Consider the following 15,358-nt stretch of genomic DNA (forward strand, 5'->3'; position numbering starts at 1 on the left):
GGCATTACCATGATACGCTGTGGTGTCACCCCAATCACAGCTGCGATTTCCCTCCTCTTCTCATTATCAGGATAGCGGTCTTCCTGGAATACCTTCTCCAACTCTTCTAGCTGCTCTAGAAATGATGCAGAGAGAGGTGGAAAGCATGTGATGAGGAAACAAACAACAATGACAAAAAAAAAAAACCTTAAAGTTAACAACTTTAAGTTAAAAAAACAACTTTTTAATTGTAGTTAGCAATACATGAACAACATAAGTAGTATTTTCTTAAAAGCAAAACACAGAGGTAAGCAAATGTCTCCTTCCACAACAAAACAAACAGTATTACTAGCAATATTTCAAACACAAAGACTTGGCAACTTTTAACTGAAGAAGTTCTCACACCTCTAGTAATGCAGAATGCATTGCAAATACTACTTAGAGCAGTTCAGCACCTCCATGCTGCACCTTCAGTATGATTTAAGAAACATTAGTGCCATTATTGCTACAAGTATCACTGCCTGTCACTAGGTCCCCCATTATCTACCTGCACTATAGAAGGTGCGTGTCTTCTTCTTGACCGGCAGTAGAATTTCTGGATCCTCACATAAATCTTTTTTCTGCTTGATCTCACCATGACTACATCCAGATTCCAGGAATGAAGATACCTTGTAGGACTGCTGACCTGCAATACTGGCTGAAGTACAGAGCACTGACCTGCAAGTAGTTGGGCCATATACATCCTCTGCTAGTCTGCAGAGATCTCCAGAGATTGCACTAGGTGCCTTCTCAGCACACATTCCACTTATGCAATTATTTTTTTTCTTTGCCTCATTTTCAGTCACATCAGAGTAATAACCTTCATACTGTTTGAGTGACCCTGAATTATCTGTGGGCGCCTGCGCAAACATAAGCACAGGAAGAGGAGGCACAGAATTTACGTGGCTGAAGAAATCTGACAACTGCCCACACACTGAGGCAAGGTTGAGTGGAACGGCTGTTGAGTCTTGAGAAGTTAACCCAGTGGCCTGCAGCATGCAGTAACTGCCATCTTCCTCCTTCACAAGCCTGGTCTCATCTTCTGTTCCCAGGGTATCCCCAACTTCTTTTATAGTTGCAAGTTGGAACGTAACTAGCGCATTGTTCCCCATACTGTGTCCACCAAGAGGATCAGCATCTATCACAAAGTGCTCAGTGTTCAGTGGTAAGCCCTCCTTGCTGTCCTTACACCCTACAAGGAAGAAGAAAAAGAAAAACATCCCCCAGACTGACTCATATGTATGCTTTCTTACCCAGCTGTGCCTAAATAAGTTACAGTCATGGGAGAGGGGAAACACTGCACTAAAAATTAACAGTGAAAAAAAGACAAACATACTGTGAGAGTTCAAAATGAAGACTGTGACCAGGATAGAAAAAGAAAAAAAGAATACAATATGGTCAACACAGAGGTATTTAAACATCTGATCCTAGAAAAGTCTGATCTTGAGAGAGAAAATGCTTGCAAAAACAGTCAACTGCAAACTATAGAATGAGTTAATACTAGACACACAAAAAAAAAAAATCAAGAGAAAGCTGCATATAACTAGCAGTAGTACTTATAAGGAAAAGAGCACTGTGAATAACGGTTGCCTTTGGAATGAGGAACATAATAAAAATCAATGATATATCAAGACACCAAATGACTCCTTACAAAAATAAGCTAAAGACAAATGAAAGCCAGATTCTGGTCTATTCTGTCAGTAGCGATTATCTGACAAAAGGCACCATTTTTCATTATAGAGGTTCCTGTTTCTATCATATTGAAGTTGATTAAAGTTAAAAAAAAAAATTATACAATCATTTATTAACTGACTTAGCTTTCTTCAGCTTCAGACACAACAGTAATGAATAACAGACCTAAGGATGGGCAACGAAGAGGGTACCTGAAGACAAAAATAGATGAAGTCCAACTAAGTTTAATAAAGATCACTGACTGCATTATGCTAACAGATATCAAATAGTAGAAGATAGTTAAGAAACAACACAGTAAGAGAAATAAAATAGTCAGCAATTACTTCAACAGAACAAAAAATAAAATGTGATCTTTTCCAGCAGGAATGTACATTTTCAAACAAAAAAATCCTACTGATTGTCTCAGAATGTATGTAGAACTCAGTGTGACTTACAGGTGGGTGTTTTTGTTTTGTTTGTTTTTAAGGGGTGGCTATTACTTAAGAGTAAAAAGTAGAATAAAAAAATTAGAACTATATTTCTTCTTTCTGGGAAGAGAAAGATTTGAGAAGATTGCTGGCAGCATTTCAATTGTAAGTGTCTACAGAGAATACGTGGCAATTTAATTGGGAAGCAAAGCATAAAAAAAAAAATCATTTCACTCTATCCCACTTCTTACTTATATTACCACAATGTCAAAATAAAGAACTTACTTTCTGACCCAAAGCCTCTTTCTTAAAGAATTGTTAATTGAGTAGGAAACTCATCAGTCAATTGGGTCAGCATTCATGGAAGTACAAATGAACATCAGACTGCTTCCAAGACCTCCCACTTTGCCTTTTTACGGGGTTAAGATAACTGAATCAGTAGTATAGGAAAAAGACAGTAACAGAAAACTATGTACCCATTACAATATGAACTTGTTAAGTAGCAAGTCTCCTTTGCTGTTAAAGGATACCCGCATGGGAGGGTCCAAGAACTAAGGGAGGCAAAAGCTAGTTATATTCTATGTAATTCCCTTTTTCACTGTCCTTCCTGCTTTATCTTAACTTGTTTCAGTCCTGATCTTGCTCATTACATGATAAAACTAGTATTTTCACATCATTCATCCTGTCATACTGAGCCTCAAATTAGAAATAATATTTTCAGCTTCATGATATAAAGATGCTTTGAACTAATATTTACTTTTATGTATGCACTAGTATGCATTCATATCACAAAACCTGTTTTGAAGTCATGTGCCCATTCCTTGTATTCTTAGTAGAGACAGATCAAAAACAGGGATTTTTGCACCACCTGCAGGAATAATCCTTTCATCAAAAAAGATCTGCCACCTCTATTTCTCAGACACAAAGCAAAGACGTAACAACACAAAACTTGGTATCAACAAGGAGACCAGAAATGAGAGTAAAACTTAGGAAAAAAAAAAAAAAAAGGTTGACCTTCACAGTAACAACCAGAGAGTTGCCAACCTGCTCCTTCTTTCATCACTGCTACTGCAAGAGACCTGACTGAACATCACATTTTTTTGGATAAATAATCTGAAATAAAAGAGATCTTAAATGAGTAGGTAGATCATACTAGTGGAGTCTGGAAAGTCTGAAGTTGCATGAACAGGCAGCATATTTGTCCTTTTCTTCTTGCAATCACCTCCTCAGTGTTCCTAGAACAAGGTAAGCATTTGCACAGACAGCAAGATTCTTTTTAAGGCTGTTTTGAGCATCTGGTGCAAAGCAACCCAGACATGCAGGGAGAAACGTGAACTTCACAGAGTCATCCATACAACTCAAACAAAGAGGAAGAGAACTAAGGACATAAGCGCCACCAGCCTGGAAACTCTGAGGTAGCAGGATCACGCTGGGGAGCTATAAAGACCAGCAGCCTCAGCCTGCTCACCAGTTTGCCCTGTGCTTTTACAAGCCCTGTGACTCCAAGGCCACACAGACACTGAGCTGACAGCAGCCCATAGCCTCCAGACAGCGCACCAGATAAGAAGGCAGCTATCCCCGGGGCAAGGGTGCTTATCGCCCATCTTGCGAGTACTGGTCCAGGTTTGGTGGGATTGCTGCCCAGATAACAACCTGAAGGAGGAGACGATGGGGTTGTTATTTTCTCCTGGGGCTGCTCATTAGGCTCATTTCTCTCTAGTGATTAACATGAGCTGGCGCTGTATTCCTGAAGCCCAACCCTTACCCGGCCCTTTCGGCATTCGTTCCTCCTTCGTGCCTACCGCGTCCATGCCGGCTGGACAGCTGCCGTGCATCTAGCCGACCACAGCCGGGCGCGACCTTGTTAATGCCCCGCCCAGCAGCGAGCCTTGGGCGGGCAGCGGGACTAGCCAGCTCATCAAAGCCACCTGTAGCGCCAGCGACGGGGAAGGTGTGTCCTAGAAGCCGTGGGGGCTATCTGAGAGGCCAATCACAGCCACTCGCCAAGTAGGGGGCGGCAGTAGGCAGGCAACCCTCGAGCAGGAGCAAGGACTCCCGATAGAACCATACATAATGGGGTGGCAACCCTAAAAGCCCTGCAGCAGATGAAATCAAGCCAGTAGTGAGGCAGAGCTCCTACTGGTTGCAAGATCATGCTTGGAGAGAGTTGGTCAATGGCTCAATGCCTGGATGGAGTGAAGGCTGATGCCACTCACAGGTCTGTACAGGAGGGCTGGTGCTATTTAATATCATCATCATAAATGGGATCAAGCCTGTGCTCAGCAAATTTGTGGATGATACCAAGCTGTGTGGTGTGATCTACACACCCAAGAAATTGGATGCCATTCAGTAAGACTCAAACAGTGGACCCAGGTGAATCCTATCAGGTTCAACAAAGCCCAGTGCATGGTTTTGCACCTGGGTTGCGGTAACCCCTGCTATCAACACAAGCTGGGGTATAAAAGAATAGGGCACAGCCCTGCTGAAAAGGACTTAGGAGTACTAACAGATAGCAAGCTAGACAAGAGGCAGTAATGTACTCTTGTAGCCCAGTTAAAGACAACTATATCCTACGCTGTATCAAAAGAAGCATAGCCAGCAGGTCGAGGGAAGTGATCCTGCTCCACTCCTCTGGACCAGTGAGATGCTTTGACCCAAGAGTAAGTTTACTGTGTTAAATGAGTATAAAATGAAGCATGTGTAGCAGTGTCATGTAAATCAAATACAATTAGTATGATAGTACAGCTGATTCAGCTGGCAAATGTAAAGCATACTGGCTGGAATATTAATGAAGCAAAAATGATGCTTGATTTCTTAGAGGCATCCAGATGACCAGACACAAATCTGACCTTAGAGTGCAAAAATTAAAGGTTTTTTTTTTTTATTAGTGAGGTGATGCTAATGTGTTTGTTTTTCATAGTTTTGAATATTCTTCCGTTATGTTTTGCTTAAAAACTCATTTACCTACTGTAATCCTTACTACTTCTAGTTTGCTGTTGTCAGATGCATCTTATTCCAAATAAATGGGTTTTAGATTCCTAGTCTTGCAATGAGTGAACACTGGCTCTGTGCAGTTGGAATTAATAATTGAATCTTACAATCTTAATTTTTCTTCTTTCCATATGGTTACTGTCCAGATCGTTCTGATGATCATCCTTAAATTTTCTATGTGCCAGAGTACCACGTAACAAAAAATGAATATAGATCATTGTGTGAAACTCATTGGAGAAATTTAGCTTATATGACATGTAGAATGCATGTCTTACATTGACAGGAATACTTAATTGGATAGATTATGAGAGAATTTGTCTGAATCTTTCCAGCTGATAGAGCATGTTGGGAAAGCCAGGAACAGCAAGATTGGAGCTGCTTTGTAAGTGAAGACCAGCCTAGAGCCATAGATGACCCAGTATAAGCAGAGGTGGTGTCCTCGCTGAACAGAATGCACAGCTAGAGCATCAGAGTAGGGTGATGATAGCAGAGCCCATTGACAACCTCAGGCAGGGTGAGTTGATGAATCATGGTCATAGTCTGGAGACTGCAGTCACAAGCAGAAGGAATTGCAGTATATATTGTGATTCTGTGGAGGGGAGGTGTTTAAAACTACATATTTTATGGCTTTTCAGATGGGTTTTACATATGGCTATAAAGTTCTTGTTTATGAACATAGCTATTCCTTTCTGTAGCCACTCTGATGTCAAATAGATGCCTGAAGCTAGTTACACAGGAGACCAGGCATAGACAGTGCTGGTGTTTGAGTCACAGACCTTGCTGACCTATGTTTAAAGATCATCTCTCATTCAGCGCTCTTGTTCAGTGTACCTTCTTTGGAGATCTTATTAGCAGAGTGTAGAGAAGGAGCAGATAAGCTCTAACCTGTGCCTGTTTAATACCAATTTTCTGGGAAGGCAGGCTGACCCTCTTAGATGATGTAAGGGAGAGATCCTGACTCATAATTAAGATTAAAAGGATTCAGGAGATAGTCTGTCAACTTGATTCTGATCAACCAAACGTGCAGTTGAAGGTGCTAAGAACTGTTGAGAAGAATTGTAGTAGCTTAACTAACAACTCCCTGGCTTTTACAAAGTTAGTCTCAAAAAGCATGAAGCAAGTCAATGGAGATTTTCTTATGGATTTTGGAGGTAGGATGGTTCTGCAGCTAAACAATTAGTTAATTAGAGACAGTAAGAAGCTGAGAACTATCTGAAATGTAATGAGTCAAAATAAAGCAGGATATAGTCACTTAAAAGCATAAGTAGATTATTAAATATTCCCAAATAAAATCCTGACAACAGGATGTGTGTATTGGCAAAAGGGAGAAGTTAACCTTTGATACAAATAGTTAAACAGTATAAGCATTCTATCCCTCCCATCCATAGTATCTTTAACTTTTCCTATCAATTAAAATTCTGACAAGAACATACACAGTTTAACAATTTAACAACCTTGGAAGACTAACAAATAATATGCCCACTTGCTCTCAAGAGCAGAACTTGAAAGAGTAAAGAATTCTTGGCTTATAAATTGTTAAGATGACTTCTAACTGAAAATAGCAATATCTATAGCATTCCTCTTCAATATACAGGTAACAAAGATGAAGTTGATACAAATATGATACACCTGGGACTGTGCACACAAGATGACCTTACACAGACACAACTGAAACATCAGTGATTGTGATTGCTTTATGTATTTCATAAAACTTGGATGAGCAGATATTTTGGATCTTTGAACATCTGTGGATCTTGCTGAGGATTATAACTTTTCTTATGTCACAGTGTAGTTTGAGATAAGGCTTTACTTTTGCTCTGAGGTAGGTACCAGCTTCAGTTCTTCTAGGCAAGAAAAGTGAATGCATACTGTAGTCCAGACCATAAATTAAAAAGACAAACCTATAATCTTTCAGGTTGGAAAAAACCTTAAGATCATAAAGTCCAACCATCAATTTAACATTACAAATCCACCACTAAACCATGTCCCTAAGTGCCTCTTCCATGTATCTCTTAAATACCTTCAGGAATAGTTACTCCACTATTTCCATCAGGCAGCTTGTTCTAATGCCTCAGTATTCTTTCTGAGAAGGAACTTCCTGATATTCAGTCTAACTTTTTGGCACAACTTGAGGCCATTTCCTTGTGCCCAATCACTTGTCACTTGAGAAAAGACTGGCATCCACCTTGCTGCAACCTCCTTTCAGATAGTTGTGGAGATCTAAGAGGTCCCCTCGTAGTCTCCTTTTCTTCAGACTAAACAGCTCTGTTCCCTAACCTTGTATATCTAGTTTTCTAGTCCCTTCACCAGCTCTGTTGCTCTTCTTTGCAAGCATTCTATCAAGCTAGTATCACTCTTGCAGTGAGGAGCTCAAAAATGGCACATTACTAGTAGACCCAAATTCCTTCTTCTCTAGGTCATCCTTTCAGCTTACCTTGATACACTGATGATTAATACCACTAGGAAACCTGCAGCAGCAACTATTCCAGGGCATTCACAAACGTATATCATAAGGCTCTTGAGATCATTACCATGGCTAGTAAAGCAAGTTTTCTCAACTCCTTTGCTAAGTATAGCTATTTGCACTTAATTTAGAAAGGAGTGTTCATGGGAAAAATAAACTAAAATACTGAATATATTTCTGAAAACATTCAGAAAATAGCTACCCTCATTTAATATGAAAATCTAAAATAAGGAAAGCAGATTTTTTTTATTTTAACAGGAGAGGTGCATGAATTTACCAGGACTAAAACTTATTTTTAATCCAGCTACAATTACTGACATAAATAGGCTGAAATAAGCTATACCACAATCTATATGAGAATTAAAAGGTAGAATGTTACAGAAAAGGTAAGCTGGAAATACGAAGCTAATTCTTTAAATATATTAAATGCAAGAAATAAAGAGGTTTTCTTTGGTATATTGAGTCATGTACTTGATCTTGTATTGACATAACTAAATGCAGCAACAATATCTTACAGTTGAAGGCATGTCCTCAAATAGACAGGTTCTGCACAAAAGCAGAACTACATGTAAACTGGACTTACAACTGGAGAGTTCTACAAAAACAAGAGTCCCTGGCACATACTTTGACTTTATCTACAGTGGTGAAATATCTCAGTGTTTACCGTAAGTGTGCAAAATGGTGGCTGCAGTACCATATCAGCTATAAGACTGGAGCAGCAGGAAAATACCCCTTCATACCAAGTGCCTAGACACTTATTTGGCACATACCAACATCAGATCTTTGTAAAAAGTAACTGTTCTACTTTGAGTGGGGGTAGAGTGGAAAACAGGGTTGTTTCAGATGGCTTAGTGGGACCCTGGCTCAGGAGAGAGGTGACAGGTTCTTCAGCAGTCAGTGGGGACAGGACAAGGGGAAAGGGCCATCAACTTGAGCATAGAAAGTTCTGTATCAATATGCAAAGGAACTTCTTCATGATAAGGGTGATGGAGCACTGGAACAGGCTGTCCAGGGAGGTTGTGGATTCTCCCTCTCTGGAGATATTCAAGACCCACCTGTACACCTACCTGTGTAGCTGGCAGTAGGGGACCTGCTTTGCAGAGGGGTTGTACTCAGTGATCTCTGGAGGTCCCTTCCAGCCCCTACAATTCTGTGATTCAGCTTTATACTTCTTAAGGTGCAGGAAATCACCACAGTGACTTTGAAAAACTTTCTAAAACTCAAGTGTGTATTCTAATGCTGAGGATTCTTAATAGCGTGCTAAAACTGAGTTCAACTTAGCGCTTCATTGTACCTGTGCCTTTTAAAAAGAAAACAAAACAATGAACAGTAGATGTATGATCAAGTAGATCCATTGTTTCAAGTAGAAATTATAGTATGGTAATCAATACTCTCAAGACATGAGAAGGATATTCAAATGGAAAATTCTCCTCATCTAATGCTGTGCTTCGTGCTTAGCACCTTTTTTCTCAGGAACTCAAAGCTCTTAGTAGGTTAATAATAATGAATTTAGCTTCACAACATCCAGTGATGTAGGTAAGTATACCCCCATTTCACAGATAGGAAAACTAAGGCAGAATTCTGAAGTAAACTGTCAGTGGTAAAACCAGAATATGTTTCCAGAAGTCCAGATCCCAGTGCTCTGTACAATTAAAGTCACTGCCTACTAACACAAAGCAAGCAATACATGCAACGTTTTTCCCTTCTGCTGCTGTAATTCTGTGACAGAATGTAAGTGAATGATTTTTCCCAGTTGAATGCCCACTTTTTTTGGTGAAAGACACCCATGTGTATTACACTCTTTGCAGAAGTACTTATTCTGAGGAACAATAGAAAAACTTGGTTTCTCAGTAGCAGGGAGACTGCACAGATCCAAACAAGGTAGAATTATTTCCTGCAGAAGACTTGCTGCTTGGCATTCTTCACACGTTGTTCTTCTTTCAGGTTCTTCTGCCGCGCTTGTTTGCTGGAAATGAGCTCCACATGTTCTGAGGGAAACCACCCCCTCTCCCTGTCTGAAAGTTTCACTCCTTCCATCCATCCTGCAGGAGTGGGGACAAACACAACATATAAGGCAAAATAGGTGAGCATTTTTTCATTACTCTTCCTTCAAACCTCACTCCAACAAAGCCCTAAAGGCCCTTCCAGGCTTCCACATAAAGTTCCTTAATGAAGATAAAGAGTCTCTTCATTCTCTCAGTCCAACAACCACAAGTGAGAAGCTTCTTCTGAAGCTGGACTGTGCTGTCAAAAGCTTTACGCTACTTAAGTAACTTGCTAACCATGATTTTAGATATTGTTCATTCTGCTCACCATCATTGCTGTACTGCATAACCATGATGATATCTGCTTTCTCCAAAGCTAGCTCATCATTTTCCCGAGCTTTGTATGTCCTTATGCATTGAACCTGTGGTGCATCTAATAGGAGAGGAAAGATCATAATGGTATACAAGAAAGTAACAGTAAACCTCTATGTATCAGCCCAGATGAGGAAGGGCATAAAAGACTGCCCAATAACTGAAGAACAGAGAATTGGAAGGGAGATTACACATATTCTACCAAATGAGGAGTAAAAAATAAGTAGAATGACTGACAAAACCTGGCACTGGGGGGGGGGGGGGGGGGGAAGCCATGAACATATTTTAATTACGTAAAGGCAAATATTCTGCCATGGAGTCATTCTGGGATACTCCAGCTTGCAGTGATTCCAAGTTGCCCACCCTCCTTGGTAACAATAGCAGAGCAGTCTCACCAGGGCATTCCAGGAGGTCCAGTTCCCCTTGCGGAGGAACCAAAGCAGAGATCCACCTCAGCTTCTCACTGCTGGAAAAACATCACCAAGTACATATCAGATTTCAGTGTGAGAGATAGCAGTATGATAAGAGTGTGTATGTGCATGTGTCCGACCTCAAAGAAGAGGTCAGGAAGTGGGTCCTTACAGAAGTAGGGGAAGAAGTGGAAAAAAGGGTGGGACAAGGTAAAAACTCCAATTTTTGCAGGCTGATGGTATGAAATGACACTGTAGTATTCTCTAAGCAGCTGTGATGAGAGAGGAGCAATATGATTCATTAGAAGCTTGTTAGGGCAAAAGGATGATTTTTGAGTTTCCATTCAGCAGCTGTGCTTTATATTTCAGCATATTGGTAGTTAAGGAACAACCACCAGGCTCATAGGAGGTGACTGGTTATGGCAGCGGGTAACCCTCAGCTAACTCACTGTGTCTCTGTGCGAAATAGAAACTCCACTCTCCTTCCCTGGTAATTCTGAAGTAGAAAGAGACGGAAAACATTTTTGTTTGCTCCATGCAGTTTCATCTCACACTTTTCCCCACGTACATCTGAGAAAGCAGCATGATCAAACACAACAAAACGTCCACCCCTGCAGGTAAAGAGGAGGAACAAAAAATTGTGAGTATTAAGGTGATGAAGGTTAAGAAGTGCATTTAATTCCCTGATCTTAGGAAAGCAAGAAGCTTCTAAAGATTATTGATCTGCTTCAGGCACCATGAGCTTTGTTTTTGCTGGAAGTCTGAGAAGGCCAGAGAAGATTTAACTAAAAGGGTAGAAAATACTACCTTTGCAAACTCCATCCAGTCAGGGTTTTATTTGATCACAGCATAATAAAAACACCCACCCACCTTTTCCAGCTACTTTTTCTGATTCACTAATTTGTACATTCATGAGACTTCATACTGTTGTTTAGGAGAAAATTATTCTTTGAGTATGTAACAATCGGAAAGATCAACAGGACAGAAAGGTGATACAAGAGGTATAATGACAGAGGGACCAATGGAATAGAGAGATGTTCTAAGGCAAGGAAAAAGGATTGCTCACCTGTCTCAAAGATCTAAGTTCACAGGAGAAAACTCCACAAAGGATTGATCTTCAGAAAGAGACCCTGCCACAGTGGCAGTCAGCCCTTAAATGAGGTCTAAGAAAGCTGGAGCCAGGCTCCACACCTTCCGGTCACACAGGTGAATTGCTTTCACCTGTGCTCCCACTGCTGACCAGGTCCTTTCCCTAGGTGCTCAATCAGTGGTTCAGGCCATGACTCAATAGTTGCCATACAGAGTATATCTACAATAAATTGCTATTAAAGCATTTCATATTGTAGAGATAGACAGAATGGAAATATTGCATTGTGGACAATTAAGTGCCTAGTTATATTATTGTATATTTTAATTAAACATCAGGAATGTCAGATTCCACATGCTTATGTGATACTCATGTAATGAAAGGTTAGGAAAATGACTTGACAAATCCTGACACTTGCTGGCAGGCAGAGGGAATGGACTCTTGCTAAAGCACAGACCCAAAAAGAGGCATTTTAGAAGGAACAGCAAAAATTGTGGCTGAAGCACTCACTCCTTCGGCCGAGACAGGAGCAGACAGTCGTTGAAGAGGTGTAGGTAGATAGGACGGGTGGTGACTTTCCATTTTGGACTTGGAGTATTGAAGTCCAACGCTGTTAATTCACCACACTTCACAAGTCGCCTTGACTGTGAAACAAGTGGGAATATCTACAAGACAGAAGTAAATATTTATGTGAAGTGTATACAAGGAAAAAAGTATTCATGAGTTTTGGATTTTGTCCAGAGGACGCATACTTTCATTTCTTCAGCTGAACTGGGACAATTTGTGTTAGAGACCTTCAAATGAAGTCTGACACAAGTGTTTGGGTAAGGGAAGCATTGATGAAGAACTGAGTTGTGTAAGCTGTTGAACCAGCATATCGATGTATATGGGGGAGGAGAACAAAAGAAAGCACAAGTGACTTTGTAAGGAAAGAGATGAGAGATACTAGGCTAGAGCAAGACCAAGGGCATGGACAAGCTCACCTTGCACTCAAATTCAATCTTCTGGCTGAGGTAGATCAACTCTTCAGTGCTTCTCATGCGTTGAACATTTTCATTGCAGTCCTTGATGAGCTGCAGAGGAAAACAGGTGATAGTGAGGGGTAGCACTGCCTACTAGAATCAGTACTGTTCCCAGGAACCCATGAAGAATCAGTACATTACAATTCTTGGACATCCTCCTGAGGGGAAAAAAAAATTCCAGGCAAAAAAGAAAAATAATCCAGGCAAGCATACTAAGCTCCTCCATACCTAAAATGACTGGTTTTTTTTTTTTTTCATTGAAGTTCTCATCTGAATTTCTTAAGAAGTCTCTGTGATCTTTCTGGGTTCCTTCCAACTGAGGATATTCTATACATATTGTTTTAACTTTGGGATACTGGGACGGATAGTAGAGACTTCCTTCTCCTTTCAAGTGACAGAAGTTTAATTACCAGTCATTTGGATGGAGCTTTTATTTGATGCTCCACTGTAAAGACAGGAGGAGTAGATAAACATCAGGCACAGATTTTTCACAACCTAGAGCTTGTTGCAGTAACTGTGAGGACTTGACACAACAGAAGTATTTCAGTCTTAAAGTTGCCTATATGGCTGTCTGAGGTGATACAAAGCAGCTGCATGACGGTGTTGTAGAGATGGCTTAATCACAGCTAAATCACAGAATTCCATGTATGATATCTTACTCGCCTGTCTCAGACTGCAGTGTTTTGGGATCTGTGCAGAAGGCAAGTGCAGTCCTTCAGGTTTTAAGGAGGTATGCATTGTGTAGAACTGGGTTTAGGTTTGTGGTATAGAGTTCCAGAGTGATTACAAGAAAGGAAGTGACACTCCAAGAAGATCAAATGAAGACTAGACAAAACAAGGGCACAAGGACTACCAAGGAACAAGTCAATTTTGCAGTACAAATTTGCAGGTAACAAACAGTCTCAGAAGACTTTAAGTCTTGCCTCTTTAATAAACAGAGAGTAAGAATGAATGCAATAGAGTAAACACCTTGAGATGTTTGTTTTGTTTTGTTTTTAGAGCAAGATTTTCTTGGAGAAGTGGGGGATAAATTGATAGCTAAATAGAGACAAAGATAAGGAACTCAAAGGAAAGATAAGATTTAGGAGACTAGTGTAATGGACCAATGAAAAATGCTTCCAGGCTTCCTGTGGTATGCTTGGTAGGTTTCCAGCACTTCAGGACAAGGCCATGGCCATGATTACAAACCAAAGACTGATAACAGCGAAGTATGGGATCCTGTGAAATAACAGGGTAGTCTTTGTCCAAAAAAGAGGCCTACTTTCCCCACAATTAAGTTTTTGCTATAAACTTACTGTTGCAAACTTGCTTGTTTACAACCTTGGGATGGTGTACCTGCAAACCCAACAGGCATAAAAGGATGCCTGAGAGAAGCTTCAGGGGGCTTTTCACTTTCTGCTATTCACCAGTTAGAGACTTCAAACTTTGGATGAGCTCTCACTCTTCCCCCTCAACTATTCTCCAGCACTTGGGGGGCAAGGACTGGAACTCCTTGAAATGGAACAGTGATGTGTTTTCTGTCTATCTGTCTCTCATTCTTTCTCTACTTCTCTCTCTCCCCCTCTTTTTTCTCTTGATCTTCTTTTATTTCTTTTCTTTAGTAGCCATTGCCTAAATTTGCCTTGATAAGTGCCAAAGTATCCTTTATCCATAACATTGATTAATTGTTGTTAGAAAGTTGCCTAATCTTGCCTTGAAGTAGTTGATTTATCCTTGTTAAAAACTTGCTTAATTTTGCCCTGGACTGTTGTTGGAAACTCAACTGTCTTGCATAGTTCCTGTGAGTAACTATCTGACTCCATTGCTCTGGTGATTCTTGCAGAGAAGGGAGTGCCCTATTTTGGGGGCTCCAAAGATTTACCTCCCTTCCAACCCCCTGACTGGGACAAGACAACTGGAAAGATGAATCTGAGTTAAGTATTATTGGCAAAGATTCAGTTGCATACCAGCTAGGTCCTGTCTTAGTGCTCAGTGCAGAAGAGTCACAGGAACACGGTAATTTGTTATAGATGAGAATCAGTAATATGGGCCATTGACAAGTGTGAGGATCAGTAGAAAAAGCATACACTGACACTTTGGTGCCCTGCAACTGTGCAATATAGTATGGCTGTGGAGGACAGGTTGACAGCCTTACCTTTTCAAGTGCATCATAGGCCTGTGTTGCTTGCACTTCCTCCTCAGACCCAGGCCGAGTTCTCTTCAGGATGTTCTGCATGAGAAAAAGGATTTTTCATAATGTAGACAGGAAGAGCACAGCTCTGAGGAGGGTTCAAGAAACAAGGAGACATTAAGATACTAGCCTCAAGAGAGGCTGAAGTAGGGGTAGGAGATGGGGAGATAAGGCCAGAAATTTGAGATGCAGGCTGCAGCTGACAAGCTGTACTGAACAGGGCGCCCCTGAACATTTAAATGGAGTTAACTATCCTCTGCAAGTTGCATGATATAGGAGACAACCACTAATCTGAGCACAAACAGTCTTAAGTGCAGAATAATTCTTTGCCTGATATCCCTTTTCTCCGTTTCAAAAGAGGCTCAAATAATGAAAAAGAAGTTCCATGAAAGAGCTCAAGCTTGATTCACTGGGAACTTGCATGTTGACTTAATAGGAGTGTCCCAGAGAGATAATGTTGCAGGCAAAGAGTGGAGATAGACTGCCTTCCAGAGGACAGCCAGGGAACACATGCCTTCTAGAAGGAAGCAAAAAAAAAAAAAAAAAAAAAACACCAATAAGATTTAAAACAACATGTTCTGAGACTACTCCATGAATTACTCATTGGTATATAATTGTAGTAGTGCTACACCTAAGTCCTAACAAGTATACAAAATTATACTGCCTCACAGGAGGGACTGAATCCAATTAATGGTGTTGGTCTAACACACACCCATTTATCATCATACAAATGCCTGCTT

The 15,358-nt window shown here is 40.6% G+C and overlaps 2 protein-coding genes across 11 annotated transcripts in view; both read right to left on the minus strand.

Moving 5' to 3' along the window:
* NOBOX (NOBOX oogenesis homeobox) overlaps positions 1–3,996 on the minus strand; it is a 69,120-nt gene extending 65,124 nt beyond the window's left edge. For 2 of the 4 annotated variants that reach the window (XM_040661018.2, XM_015292279.4), the window contains exons 1-2: positions 527–3,574; positions 9–115 (exon numbers count right to left, since the gene is read on the minus strand). In XM_040661018.2, coding sequence (XP_040516952.1) covers positions 9–115; positions 527–1,439 — 1,020 coding nt within the window. In that variant the 5' untranslated portion in view covers positions 1,440–3,574. Of the gene's footprint in view, positions 1–8; positions 116–526; positions 3,575–3,882 lie in introns of those variants that run through there. The other 2 variants (XM_046909622.1, XM_046909620.1) reach the window with 2 other exon arrangements.
* Positions 3,997–6,788: 2,792 nt separating this feature from the next.
* ARHGEF5 (Rho guanine nucleotide exchange factor 5) overlaps positions 6,789–15,358 on the minus strand; it is a 36,004-nt gene continuing 27,434 nt past the window's right edge. For 6 of the 7 annotated variants that reach the window (XM_015292277.4, XM_046909607.1, XM_046909600.1 and 3 more), the window contains 7 exons: positions 14,583–14,657; positions 12,410–12,499; positions 11,937–12,091; positions 10,789–10,950; positions 10,325–10,395; positions 9,886–9,990; positions 6,789–9,614 (listed from right to left, as the gene is read on the minus strand). In XM_015292277.4, coding sequence (XP_015147763.2) covers positions 9,460–9,614; positions 9,886–9,990; positions 10,325–10,395; positions 10,789–10,950; positions 11,937–12,091; positions 12,410–12,499; positions 14,583–14,657 — 813 coding nt within the window. In that variant the 3' untranslated portion in view covers positions 6,789–9,459. The remainder of the gene's footprint in view (positions 9,615–9,885; positions 9,991–10,324; positions 10,396–10,788; positions 10,951–11,936; positions 12,092–12,409; positions 12,500–14,582; positions 14,658–15,358) is intronic. The other variant, XM_046909605.1, reaches the window with a different exon arrangement.

The sequence above is a fragment of the Gallus gallus genome, chromosome 1, assembly GCF_016699485.2.
Source record: "Gallus gallus isolate bGalGal1 chromosome 1, bGalGal1.mat.broiler.GRCg7b, whole genome shotgun sequence".
Taxonomy (NCBI): Eukaryota; Metazoa; Chordata; class Aves; order Galliformes; family Phasianidae; genus Gallus; species Gallus gallus.